At 44.5% G+C, this 14,488-nt stretch overlaps 1 protein-coding gene across 1 annotated transcript in view; it reads left to right on the top strand.

Annotated features, from left to right (window-relative positions):
• PTPRF (protein tyrosine phosphatase, receptor type, F) overlaps window positions 1-14,488 on the top strand; it is a 296,593-nt gene that overhangs the window by 178,165 nt on the left and 103,940 nt on the right. The window contains exon 5 of the mRNA XM_009884676.1: window positions 9,255-9,443. Coding sequence (XP_009882978.1) covers window positions 9,255-9,443 — 189 coding nt within the window. The remainder of the gene's footprint in view (window positions 1-9,254; window positions 9,444-14,488) is intronic.

The raw sequence follows: 14,488 nt of genomic DNA, 5'->3' as shown, positions 1-14,488 counted from the left end.
GTGGCAGCAAGAATGCTTCACTTTAATCTGAAACTCGATGTTAGAAAGCGTGGGAGAGCTCTGCTGTCAGATTAACTCAGTTCTCATGCATTTTTTCCTGCACTGAGCTGCAACCAAACAAACATGGATCAAAAGTCAAATGCTCCATTAATTTAACCACATGTTGTATTTAATGGCATATGGAAATGCATTATTGATTGCACATCTTAAAAATGAAAATCTCTATGCTAATAGCATATCACATCAGTGCAGGTGAAGTAGTATGGAAAATGCAGAGGATTAATAAATGACTTAGAATACAAATAAGAGCTATTTCCATCTTTTTCTCTGAAAAGATTGAAGTTTTAGGTATGTTTTGGTGGGAGCGTGTTTATATATTCTGTCACGAGGAAATGTGCAGTGGCAATAGTTATGTTGTATTTCTCAGTATAAAATATTAAAAAGAAACAATGGTTTGAAAACAGTTCTACAGGCAGTTACATTCAACAGTTGGTACCAACAAATGGCACAGTCCTGCCTGAAAGCACAGCATGGTCTTCTTTTACTGTTCCTTTACTATGGAGTCTTAATAGCTGGCTGTAAAACCTTTCTGAATTCATTGTTTAAGGAACTTTTGTGAGTTTTTTCAATGTGTACTTCCAGCTGATGAGCTTTTTTGTAAGTAATTGTTGTTGAAAGAGTTTAGGCTTATTTATCAGCTGTTGCTTATGACCCAGAAAACTCTATTTTTACCTACTTGAAATTATGCTGTGATTTTTGGGGAGGAAATAAAATAACGTTTTAATTGTTTCTCACCAGACAAGGGTTAAAAAAGGGACGCTTGCTCAGGCAGGGAATCTTGCAGATATGATCTGTATTACTTGTGTGTAAGCTCTTCCTCACCCACATTCTTAACATTTCTTGCTGTAGTTTCTGCTGTACTATACCCTGAACCCTTAAATGACTTTCAGTGCCATACAATCTAAGCCTTTTTTAGTACTTCATTAACATGAGCGACAAGTTTCGCCGGTCTCTCAGGAAAATGCTGGTTTTAATGTGTCTTTGGCTTTGAGTTGTCTGTGGATATTGCTCTACATTCAGGCCAGAATAGTGGGCTTGGATTCGGAGCAGGACATCTAGGGTGGTCCTCACCTCTTAAGGGGCTTCGCGTCATGCCTACCACTACTCTGTGAGGCTGCGTCATCAGCTTGGAGAGGCTCTGCCCTGTGGCACAGAGCTTGTTTAGCCCGAGCAGATAAGCTTCTGCTATAATCTCCCTTCTCAAGTTTTTTGACTCTTTTAGATATACTGGGTCTCAGTCTTGGAAAAACTTGAGTTTAGGACCAAGACTGCAAATGTTGCTGTAATTGTGAGGAAGCCAGAATGGAATGGAAGAAGAGGTAGCCAGGGTGACTGAAGGATGATATGGTAGTAGGGGTTTCGTAAATGCCGTCTCAGACTGTTGCAGTCTAATCTGATAAAGGTGTGAATAATTGTTTTCTTCCAGGATGGGTTGAGGTCTCCTAGCTAACAGCAGACTCCACAACTAACACATACTGAGCAGAAGTTGTTATTACAGAGGAAGATCCCTGAACTAAGAACTGAGACAGTGGGTTGTAGGTGCAAACCTTTAATTTGCCGAAGTTTCTGACTGAATACTTCTGGTCTGCTCTGAGTCAGCTTCAGCAGCTGTTAATCATCTTTGTGTTGCCCTCTGTCAAGCACAGGTCACAAGCTGTTGTCTGTGAAGGAGAGAGAGGAATTGCCTGTTCGCTACTGAAGCTATGGCTAGACTCAGTCATCTCAGCAGATTTTGCAGAGTTTATGAAGACCCTGGATCAGAGGAGTGCAAGGCCATGGCAGTGGAAGTGCACTTTCACCCCAGAGGGACCTTTCTCGCACGTTCCTTGGGCTGTGTTTAGGGGATAGCCATGGTGGAAAGTGACAACTGTTGGTTCCATCAGTGCCTCTAGAGCTTTGGCTCTTTTCTGTGTCCCAGCCTGAATCTAGACTATCCCATGAGAAGCTTAGAGGTAGCTATGACTGATGTGTGGCTATGTCTGGTATATCCTGGAGGGCTTTGGTAGTAGCATGCTGCAGTGCTTCTCCAAGGGAAGGAGGATGTATTTCCTAGTGGAGGGCTAGCCCTGCATCTGTGGCACCACCTTTTGTCCTGGCCAGTTCCCTGGGGGAGGGTGAGAGGCATCATGAGGCCAGAAGGAAGGTTGTTTGGATGATAACACCATCTCCAAGGGCTGTGAGAAACAATTTGTTTCATCCCATTGGGATGCAGTATCCCCTCAGGCCTGGAGGTTGTGCCCTGGGTGGGAGGGAGCGCTGAGTGCCAGTGCATGGCACCTGCCAGTGCAGTGTGCTCAGCCCTGGGGAGGTGACACCTTGCTGCAGTAACCATGCGTTACCTTACGGCCACACACGTGGGAGCGCAGTGAGAAGTAGCACCGGGACTTGGCAGGGGCACAGGCTGAATCCGTGTTGGAGCCAGCTGGGAGGCGCTGCCATGCCATGCTGCTTGGGAGCACCCACCTGTCTGCGAAGCCATCCTGCTCCCTCTCTGAGATAAACAGGTGCTTGGGAATGGCCAGCTGTGCTACTGAGGAGGTATGGATGGCTTGTAAATGGAGATAATTGCTGTCCAGCCATGAAAGGGCAACATTAGCAGCGCCCTTCAGGCGCTTGAAAGGGGAGCACTGTCTCCATCGGGTGTTTTATGGACTCAACCTCTAGAATGAGCAGGTCCCATGAGCTCCCACGCCGTGAGCCCTGGGGCAGGAATCTGCCTGACAGTTTATCCTCTTCTGCCTTGTCTAGTCTCGTATTTTCTTGAATTTTCCTTACAGTACTTTCTTTGTTTTGGACTGACTCAGATTCTTTCTTTTGTGAACTGTTTTGCTGCTGCTGCTGCTGTGATCTTTCTAAGAGATAGCAAATACTTTGTTTACTGTAAGCTCTTGTGCAGTAATTCATGTGGTTACACCGTGACACAGAGAAGTCCTTCTGGAGCTCGTTTCCACACCCACCCATTCATCTGTGCCCTTCTCCCCATTTTCAGCAGGCGGCTTCAGCATGTCACGTTGGTGTGATGTCATACAAAACTGGCAGATTTGTCATTAAAAGCCTTGTCATCAATAGATGACTGTTTATATTTTCTGCCTGCCTGAAACTGTTTTATACTTGCTAACCCAGTAATTAAGACTTTGCTGCCTTTGAAACAGGTTAGTTTCACTGCCCCACCTTTTCCTTAGGCAATTATGAGGCAGTGCCAATGTCGATGGGGCATTCATTAGCCTGCATGAGACTTGGCTCCAGCAGCGAGCACGCACAAATGCACTTCTCCTGCTGCTCCCCACATGGGCGGTAGCCCGACACCGGGTAGCCTTTGGAGACCACAAATTTGGATAATATTTTTGGTGCATATCTTCGGGGGCTTTTGTAAAAAGAATGATGCAGGAAGAGAGCGTCGCCTCAAAATGGCTGATAAAATGCTCTTTGCAGCTTCAGTGGAACCTGAACAGAGCGGTGTCAGGGTTTGCTTATTATGTGAAATGATGCCATTCTTTGGGCCACTGGATTGCTTGACTGCTTTGGATTGTCTTGCAGTAGTTGAATAGCTGTGCTGTGTAACCTGTGATGAAGGAATTAGGACTGTTTATTCAGCAAATAGATGTCCTGGATTGTGGTGTGCTTACAGTCTTACTGGCTTGCATCTTTCATTAGTTAATATTGCCGACTACCCAAGCTATCTTCCTTGCACTGATAATTTTGCGTTTGCTAATGCGTTTCAGGGTCTCCAAGGGAGATTTGGAAGCTTGTAAAATTTGTAAAGTAATTCCATTGATCCATCAAATACGAGTCCGTCAGTAGACAAGGGTTACTTGCCCCTGCAACATCCTTTGTTATATTGCGTAAAACCACTACCTCAGTTCAGCCCTGGTGACTTGAACTGGATGAGATCCCAGCCTGCCTCACCGAATGGGTAGGGAACATGCGAAATAGCTTTTGATACGGGTACCCTGCTCCTGTGCAATGCTGACCGCAAACACATTTATCAGAGATCTGTCTGCCCTCAATCCATTTCCTGGCTTGTCCCTAGCACCACATGCTCCTGAGTGGCTTCGGATAGCTGGCAGAATTGAAAACAAAGCAGCTTTGTGTTTTAATCATCCCTACTGAGCCCCTAAAATTGATGTTGGGCTGGAAGTTCCTCAGCCGAATCAGGCTGGCAGGAGCCAGTGGCCCAGATAAGCTGTTTCCAGCCCTGTGTGGGGATAAGGCCCAATATCTCACTTGAAATGAGTTGAGAACACCCTTTCTGGTGGGGCAGTGGTTTTGATAGATTGTAAGAGATTTAACCTCACAGCTATAGCTGCGATGTATAGAAAAGCTACTTTTTGCTATTTCCAAATTATACTTGGTATCATTTCTTTCTCTCCTTCAGCAGTCTGAACAATTGGACTCAAGATACTAAGCAGGCCTGGCTTTTATAGGAAGAGGAATATTACAAATAACTCCCATAAATGTGTTCACAGTTTTCACTATCATTTCTAAAATACCGTTTCCTACATTAACACAGAGGATGTTCACAGTGGTAGGGGGAAGGTTTTACAGGTGCCAAGCCTTGATGTGACCTCCAAGACACAGTTGCATGGCTGCAGGACCAGTGAGTGCTGTACAGGGTTTGTGCTAGTAGGAACCTGATATCCAACCCCTCCAACTTTTCTGTTGTGTGAGAGATTACAAGTTTTGAGCAAAATCCTGGGGGTAATCCTGCAGGATTCAGCCATCAACAGCTGTGCTCACCACAGACTTCTCTGCAGGCCTTTTCTGTAAGCAGCTGTTATCCACATACTGTTCCATGCTGGGGCTGATCCGTGCTTCTCGTAAGACATAAATTGCAATTGCCTCCGTGTTCCTTATCATTGCTTGATATTTGGAGTGATGCAGAAAATGAGGACGCCCCAAGGGGTATGTGTCTCACGGCTGCATCCTCAAGATAGGTAGTTTTCTGGGGAGCTGGTGAATGAGCTACGTAATTGCAGCTGCTCTGAAAAAGGTCTCTGCTCCGGTTTGAGACTGTGGGAAAGGTTTCTTACCTTAGCTTTTCCCTTAAAGATGGGAAATGTGTGGCACAAAAGAGCTGTAAGAGAAGGGAGGTTAGATTTCTGTCACCTCAGAAAGGAGATTAGCAAAGGGAGCTGTCAAGTGAGCATGAGATATCCTCTGCACATGCTGTCACGCTAGATGCCAGAGGGACATTCCTGGCTCCTTGGTGACTGCTGCTAGCAAGACCTCAGCCTGGTCATGGATTTTCTGAGTTTCAGTTTGTAATTGCAAAACCAGCTCTTTTTTTTTTTTTTTCCCCCCTCTCTCTCTCTCACTGTTTCCTTCTCCTTTCCTCCTGCTTCTCTCTTCTCTTCCTGCTCTCCTGTCATTTCTGCTTCTGCTGCTGTAGTCCATAGCGGGAATTAGAGTTTGCAGTGCCAAAAAAACCTCCTGCTTGTGCCTAGGTTTTGCTTGCTCTTACCTAATGCCTGCCTGAGATACTTTCAGAAGGGGTGTATCTGAAACCCAGAAAGAAAAACTGGTTTAGATAGTCTGCACTTGAAAGCAGGTTCATAGCTTGTTTTAATGTGTATTAAAAGCACACTAACTATCCTTGAATAAAACCAAGTGCTGACAAACTCATTTTCTAGAATAAGGGTATCCACGTATTGGCATGAATAGGATAGCTATTACTGACAAGCTCTGTGTGCGGACAAGTTAGTACAGCTAGCAAGGGCTGAAAGGAGCCGAAGCATGACTGAGCCTCATAATTAGACCTAGATTAGACTTTTGCCGGAGGGGAAGGCAAGGCAAGAACAGCTCTGAACTCCTATCGTCGCCTGTAGTGTTTGAACACAGAGACATCCCTCACTGTCCCAGTGAAGTCAGCAACACCAGACCGGGCTGGAACGAAGCCCCATTATCTCCACTGGAGCATTGCTGACAGGGCAGGTGTGGGCCTGTGCTCTGTGGTGTGACCAGCTCAGGTTTTCTCCACAACCACTCTTCTCCAGGAACATTCAGGGGGGCTGCCAGAGCCACACAGTGCCAGGGGAGGACCTGCAGTAGTTGAGATCCCCCATTTCATGATGGTATGGGCACCTGAGGTCCTTGGATCACCTCTGGAGAAGGTGCTCATCCTCCCCTTGATCCTGAGCCCCGGACACAGTGACTGTAGCCCAGTGTAGGTCCCCTAGAGATACCCCAGAACTAATAGCAGATGAACCCCAGCCTCCCTGTGTCTGAGGTGCCATCAAAGGCTGTCAGATTTCCCTTGGTGTCTCATCACACAGTGATGCAACCTGGGATGATGGCCTCCTGGAGACACACTGCTACTCTTAAACACCAGTGTTGCCTCTACATTTGATTGACAAGGGATCAAAGTCCTTGCTGCCTGTGCTTTTTTGTAGATGGAGGCATGCTAGCACTGTTTGCTTGAGTTTTGGTGGTGGTGTGGCCATAGCAGATAGGCAGGTTTCAATCTCCAGGCATGCGTGGGAGCTGGGCTGTATCAGTGCCAGCGCTATCCCAGGGAACCTGCTGTGCCTCTGACTACACAGCATGCACCAGTTCTCTACTACTGTCATTTGCCACTATAGTTTTGGGGCTTGTGTGCAGTTAAGAGGGAAAAGAATGTGCAGCACCTGAGTCTTGGATGCCGCCTTGTGCCAGTCTGTGTCCAGCTCAGCACAGGATCTGGGGGCTGAGGGTCATCACATGGTGCTCACCCGTGCCCTCTGTCTGGGTGTTGAGTGCCCAACATTCCCATCTGGACCTTATAATGGCTTGGGCTTGCAGGGGGTGCGTGGTGTGGGAGCAGCACTGTACATCTCTTTGGAGTCTAGAAAAGGCTTAATCTAAGATTTCTAGTATGGCAGAGGTGGCTTTGCTGCCTCTTGGCTTTGTAATCAGCATCTCTCTGTTGTACCCAGTGAAGTCTAGGTTAGATCACATTCACAAACTGGTAATTTTGATTGAACAGTCACTCCAGTGCAGCAGGCTGGTTGTGTACCTGTGGACAGCCTGGTTGTGGGCAGTGTGAAGGATTTTCTGATCTCTGTTGTGTCGGTGGGCAAAGGATCATTGCAGATGGGAAGAGATTTCTTGCACAAAATGCTGGTTTCAGATTTGCTTTTAGCTATGTGCTAAGCCTCCACGTAGACTTTGGACAAAGTTAACTGGGTGATACTTAGCTCAGTGCATTCTTTGTAAAATCTTGAACAAACTAGAAAAGATTGTCAATGGTAATCATGGTGATTAGATTAGATCACTTCAGGGTTTCAGCCTCCCCGGAGTAAACATCTGCTTTCAATACCATAAATAGCAAGGTGCTGCACTTTAGTCAAACTTGGCCTCGATCCAAGGGGATGTCATTGTTCGATGCTTTTCCTATGTATCTTGCTTTGCTTTTCAATCTATACCGTGCTGTACTTCTGTGTGTACCCTTCTTTAGTTTCTTTTCAACCATGTAGGAGTATGCGTTGTGGTTGCTCAGTATTGAGTGCTTCTGTTGCTTGTTATTGAATGCTAGCTCTGGTGTCATTCCAGTTAAGCTCTATGTACCTTTTGTCTTTGAAAATCAATGGAGAGCAAATTAAAAAAGAACTAGTTTTCGTGGTACCTTTCATTTAAAAAAAAAATAAAAAATTCCATTTATGTTTGCTCATGATGAGAGAGGTTTCTAGGGAGGCCGATCTGGGAGACAAAATATGGTTGGTGCTTTAATAAGCATCAGGAACCACTTTTTCCTTTAGAAAACCTTGGATGCTTCATAGCCACTCTCATCTAAACAGAAAAACAATATTCTAGGACATTGTTTTGTTTACAGCAGATGTTGCCTTGTGCTACAGTCTTGATTTGCAAACAAGTCAAGGGTCTTGGGAATTCTCCAGAGATCTTAGGGAGAAATATGTAAGATTAGCCACCACAGGCCGTGTTTGTGCTGCAGGTGTGACAGTACAGGTAGAAGAAAGCACCTGAGGTGGCCTATTCCTGTTGGGAGTGAGGGGTACAGTTCCAGTTGTGTGATGATAGCGGGAAAAATCAGATTGCAGCAAGTTCAGACTCCTCTGGGACTTGGGAAGATGCTGAGATCTTGTTTGTTTAAACACTGCAGTGAGCTAGGAGCCTGGCAGAATTGGATCTGCCAAAGAAGAAGGTTTGCTTAAGTTCCCTTAAAACAGGGAAGAAAAGAAACATACTGAAAATAATTGAGTTTCTGGTGCTTTAAAGGCTTCTTAATGTTCTTCAAGTTCCCTTTTTTCTACGAAAGTATGTCCTTTTGATTGCAGTTCAGGCTTAGCAGAGTACAGTACATCTTGCCACAGAATGAGTAAATGAGCTCTGTTCTGCAGCTGCTATTGAATGACGATGTTGGAGCATGCCTTGGCTTATCAGTGAAGGCTGCCTAATGTATTCCACCCAGCCTACCTGAGCGTGCTCTGCAGCACCAAACCCAATTAACTGTCTTCGTACCTGCTGTATGAATGGTTTTAGCAGTTACAGGAGTGCTTTGTTTTATAGTATTCCAGTAAGACATGCCAGAGCATGTGCTGGCCATTTCTTGCACACTTCTGTTGCTCTCTGCAGTCCAGAAAATGCACCAGGAGCTTGCCACCACACAGTCTGGTGAAGCGGCCTATGAGCGGAATGTGGCTCATTAGCTTTACGTTCCTTATTTTCTAAAAGCCTTCTGAATCAGATCTGGGGGCATGAGGAAGAGATTTACAGTCTATCCTACCAGTGTGACAGAATGTTCCTAGTCAAAAAAAAAAAGAGAGAATGGGCCTCTCTGGACCATTCTAAGGGGTTTTATTGTTTAGCTGTTGTTTTTCAAGATGCCTCAAACTATTTGGCTTTGTGTTTGTCTGTTATCTTCAACTTAGTCCTCCCACAAAAAGGCAAATACCTGCTTTTCCTGAATTATTAACAACAATAGATGGAGCTTACATATCAATGAAAATTATGGACGTTTCCCAAGGCAATTGATTTAAACGGAGTTAAATTTAGTGGAAGCTTCTATTGGTGTAATGAATGCTCATTATAGAACCTAATGTGCTTTAAGGGCTTGAAAACCTTCTCAGTAGGGAAGTCAGGCTGCTGTTTTCCAGCAGAGGCACAGATGCTGTACCATGGCACTGCTGTCACTACAACCATCTCCCATCACTGCGCCTGAACATTTCTCTTTAACCTTGTGTGTTTTTTTCCTCTTGCAGAAGACCACCTCCCAGCTGGCTTCCCGACCATTGACATGGGCCCGCAGCTGAAGGTGGTGGAAAAGGCCCGCACAGCCACAATGCTCTGTGCTGCCAGCGGTAACCCCGATCCCGAAATCTCCTGGTTTAAGGACTTCCTGCCTGTCGACACTGCAACAAGCAATGGGCGAATCAAGCAGCTCCGCTCGGGTAAGGTAGCAAAGCAAGTAAGCCTTCCCTACCTCCTCACTCTTCCTCCCTTTTCTCTTTACTTGCTGCTGTTATTTTTCCCTGTGATGCTGAAATGCAACTCTAAACCCAAATGTCAATTTGATTTGAGCTTGTTTCTTTTGCAATATGAACACAGTTTTTGGAGCTGATCCTCTCTGGCAGGATATCGTGGCTTGTTAAAAGGAGACATTAGCGTGGACATACCTTTTGGAACATCACCTGGATTCCTTCTTCAGTAGACCGTCTTGACATTGCCCCAAATCCTTGGTAGGCTCAGACATTCTGCTACCAACTCAACAGGTCTCAGATACTTTTAATCGGAGCACAGTGCAAATCAGGACAATGAGATACTGGTTGAGATTTTACAATTGGTGGTCACATACTGCTTCACTCCTTACATAGACTCTGCAAGACAGTGCTCTGCTTTCTGTTGAGATCTTTATCAATCTTGCTATCTGACACCACAAGAATAAAGAAAAATCCAAGCAGCAGCAATTCTACGGATTTCAAAGGAAGGTGGACACAGTTTTTATATATACACCATTTCTTTTTATTTTTTGTTTGATAAGCCAAATACTAGCTTTTGAAATACAGATTATTAGTTCTTGTGGGTGGCTAAGAATGCACTCATTTTAGCAAGTAACTCTTGTTTTTCTGCTGCACTGTTTGGTCTCCTAGGGCTGTAAGGCCCATTAGAGAATTAAAGAAAATGAAACGTTGCTTTATTCACTGTTGAAGTGCAGCTCCCCAGCATGAGTTGCAGTGGCTATTTAACAGTGCACAGTAGCTTTAATCTGGGGGAAAAGGGCCCTACAAGAAGCACAAAAGGGAACAGATCTGGAACAACTTTGCTCTAGAAAGGTCTCACGCTTAAATAAGAGGCAGATTGCCTTGCCTGGCCATGATGTATCTGTGGGTACTCAAAAGCCATTTGTTATGAGTGCAGCTGCAAGGGCAACACCATCTTCCTTCTAACAAGGTGAACATCTTGACACATTTCCCCATAGCAGGAGCCCTCTGCATAAATCTGATGATGCTTGGATGATAAGAAGTAGGCTTGTACTTGGGGGAGTGGGTAATGAGACATCACTCTCATCAAAAATAGAACCCAGCCTGACACTCCTGATCCCACCTTGATGTACCAGTGAGCACTAATTATACTAATGCATTTATAGCTTATGAAATTTCCCGGTGACCTTTAGCTTATCTCCCCCACAACATGGTTTAATCTTGATCTGTTTGTGCTGAAAGAAAATATCACACTTGTTAATTATTCTGAGAAGCTTTAGGAAGCAGCAATAGGAAAGTGCACATGGATGTGTTTCACTTGATAGCTGACTAAATCAGCATCAGAAATTACCATAAATGAGCAGCAAGGCAGCTCCTGATGCACTTGCTGTATGTTCTCCAGCCTCCTTTTCGCAGGCACTTGGCTGCCTCTCTACCAGCTGCTTCGCAAGTTTAGTGAGATAGAAAGTTTAAAAACAAACTAGTAAACCCTGTCACTGTGTCCAAATTTTGCTTTCTATTCGCTGTTCTTGAGCAACATCTCAATTGAATATTTCACCTGGGATTCAAACTCTGGAGCTGGCTGCTTGCTGAAGACACAGTAATTACCAAGGGAGGTGTCAAGGGAACCTTTTAGAAATCAATGAGCAGCACACATCCTCAGACTCGCGAAAGAAATTGATTAGCTCTCTAATGTAGTAAGGGAGGTTTCCACAGTTCAATGCAAGAGACTTCCAAATATGAGTGAAGTTTTCTTTTAGGGGACCTGGTGATATGATGCCAAGATTCACCAGAGCTTCGCTTTACCCTGGTGTGAGTGGAAAGCAAGAAGTTTACCACTTCTCAAGGGCTAGAGATTCAACCAGCGCTCGCGCTTGTGGCTTTTTCCTATATTTGTAGTTGATATAAATTAGGGCCTGCACTTTGAAGTGCCTGAGTCCCACTTACCTGACTGCAGTCACCCTATGTGAGTAATGTGATGGGTTGGGCAGTCTCTGATCCATCCTGCAAGGTGCTAATGGAGCTCTCCAGCACTACGCCATAGTGGGGCAGAGTTGTTTTTCAAAGAAAAGAGTATTTAAATAGATACCTCATTATATGGGAGAGTTTAATAGTTTCCAAAGTCTCTGCTCCATTAAGATCGTATCTTACAGCCAGCCTGGCATATCTGCATGAATGTCAGTTTATACTATCTCAATCTAAATATACTCTCATTTAATTTCATTTAATTAAAACCCAATAAAAGCTAGACAGATGTAATATAGTTAAAATAGCTACCGCACGGTGTGAGCCCAATATTGCATATATAGAGTGTCTGACCTTCAACGAGTACATAATATATTATTATTCAGATGTACTAAATATAGGTCATAAAGGTCAAAGCAGCTTTGGAGTCTGACTTAGAGAGGGGGATGAGGGATGATTTCATTTCTTCAGGTTCCTTGTGTGGAATAAATAGCTAGAGGTAAAGAAGCAGCATGCTTGGGAAAGGTGCTCTCTTCTGACACTCACAGTTATGTGGGCTGGCAGTGCTCTGGGGGCTTCAGGCAGGTCTTTGAACTTGTATGCAGTCAGATCATGTGCCCAAGGGGGCTCTGAACATCAGTTTCTAGAGGTCTGTTCATCTTCTGTCAAGGTGCTAGAGAGTTTGTGGTTTAAAACAACCAAGCCGTCATCTTAGGCTCTTTTAACCCCGGAGGACTGGTGTCATTGTCAGGAGCACATACACAGTTTATAAATCTGCTCTGTGTCCTATCATCCCTCATTTACTAATTACATCTATACATGTGTATATACATTTTTCTCATTAAACCTTCTGACAGTTAGCATAACTCTTTACATTTAGAGGGCTTTTTTCCCCCCTTTCTTCCTAATACATAGATCTTTCCTCACGACTAAAGCTTAATTCTTTTTTAAGTCCAGCTCTTGGGTAGTTTTGCCAGTATGTGTTGGGCTAATTGCTCTAGAGATGAGAACACAAATAAATACAGGTTTTCATCTCCATTATCACAGATCAAGGCAAAAGCAAGGTCTATGACTCGTGCTGGTTGTAGCAAAATTCTCCCTCACTCATCTTGCTAATACTTCCTACCTCTTGTAGAGAGGTTGCTTTTCTGCAAATGCAGTGACTCAGGACAACTCCCTGTTCTCCCCCAGGGTGCATAGCTTCAGTCATTGCCTCTCAGTCATTGACGCAGGATCTAAGGCCAGCTCTGGGCTGGGAAACCTCCCCAGCATGCTCATTCATTTAAAACCTGTTTGGCTGAACTGATATTAAAACTTTCTGGACATAGAAGTATTGCAGGTGATGTGCATATGAGTTCTGCCAGGAAGGGTCAATGCTACACCTCTAACCATGTTTTAAAATAAGTTGGTGATGTGGTGGAAACTTACTCAATATAGATCAGATTGTGCTGATGCTTCACAGTTCTTCTGTAAAGATTCTTGGATCACAAGCTCCTGAAGACTTCAAAGCAACTCTGATGGTATTCATACTCTCAAAGCTTTTCAATGGTTCCATTGGGTTGCATAGTTGAAGAATTGCTCTTCCACCTCGCTCTTCAGAACCCTTATGAACAAAATGTCAAATTAGAATAAAAAAATATTATGAATGTTAACACACAGATATCTTGACCATGTAAGAAAACTCCAGAAATTCAGGAAATGTTGCCATCTTTCATCTAGTGAAAAACTTAGTCTTATAACAAGTATCATTCTCTCTTAATCACCATCAATTAACTGAGTTATGGAACTGTGCCCTAGACCCTAGTGTGGCTTTCAGGCAATTATCTGCAAGTAAAGTATCAGAGAGGGCTCTGCAGGTGACTTCAGTTACTCTCTGGAAAAGTGTAGATACCTTTAACAAAGAAGCAGTGGGAACTGGCTCACCAGATCACCTTGCTGCATTTATGTTCTCAGATTTACCAGCAAGTGTTTTCATGTTAGTCTTGATTCTATTGGTAGAAGCACTACTTGTTTGGAAACAAAAGAGATACACAACATACGCAGAACAAACTTGCAAAGTGTGGTAGCACCTGTCCCAGTGATGGCCATGGCCATGGCAGTGATGGCCATGTCCTGCTTCACTGGTAATAGCCAGCAGTCGGTACCAGCAGAAGACATTCAGCTTCTGGCGAGAAACAGCTTTGAGTCTGGACATCACATGGGCATCAACCTGGGACAAGGTGTGTAAGAATAGCCCCAGAAAAGGGGATTGGAGAGTATTATCCACAAGGATCAGGAAACCGGCACAAGGATGGATGCTGTCTCAGAAAGGGCTGACTGGACGAGGGTTGAAGCAATATCGTGGCCAGCCAGTTGACAGCTGAAGCTTTATGTCCTGGAAGAACCTATACTACACGTCTGGGTCTTGCTGTGTGAGGCACACACAGCAGTGATGGGATCCACACATACTCACTCTTGCAACTGGTGGCAAATAGCCAGTCTTTTCTATAGTACTTTGACTTCTGAAAATAGTTTCCCCTAAAACTATTTTGGGAAGTAGCCAAAAGCGCTGTTGGAGTTCTCTGGGATTCAGTGTTGCACTGCCCTAGTGCCCAGTTGCGGCCAGCAAGAACCTTGGTTTCTCTTGGAGTGACTTTTTGGTGGTTTAGGTTGCTATAAGGAAGTGGTGTGTCTGGGGTGAGTTTGTGTCAGCAGACTGAAGTCCCTTCTCCAACAGAGCCTCTCCTCCACACTGGAAAGTACTGATGCAAATAATCCCATGGGGTTTTCCAGTGTGTCATCCTTGCCTTGCTTTGGGCACCTGGCTGTGCACTTCTAATACACAGAGGATGTGAGGGTCAGCATTCGTTCCTGACTGAAGTGAATGTATGGGGCATTATTCAGTGTCTGTTATCATAAAGGGGAAATAAATTCTCCTTCCTTATGAGTGTTTCAGACCTTTCAAACCACACAAAGGATCAGGTGTGAAGTTTGATCTTGGGATGCCCTTTGTGTAAAGCAGCCTGGTGATCATAAGACACAAGTTGGCCTCAGTAACCATTCAAGTGCTA

Source organism: Charadrius vociferus, unplaced genomic scaffold, assembly GCF_000708025.1.
Source record: "Charadrius vociferus isolate BGI_N301 unplaced genomic scaffold, ASM70802v2 scaffold163, whole genome shotgun sequence".
In the NCBI taxonomy this organism is placed as follows: domain Eukaryota; kingdom Metazoa; phylum Chordata; class Aves; order Charadriiformes; family Charadriidae; genus Charadrius; species Charadrius vociferus.
The sequence above is the reverse complement of the archived record's forward strand: the minus strand, read 5'-3'. Positions and strand labels throughout refer to the sequence as shown.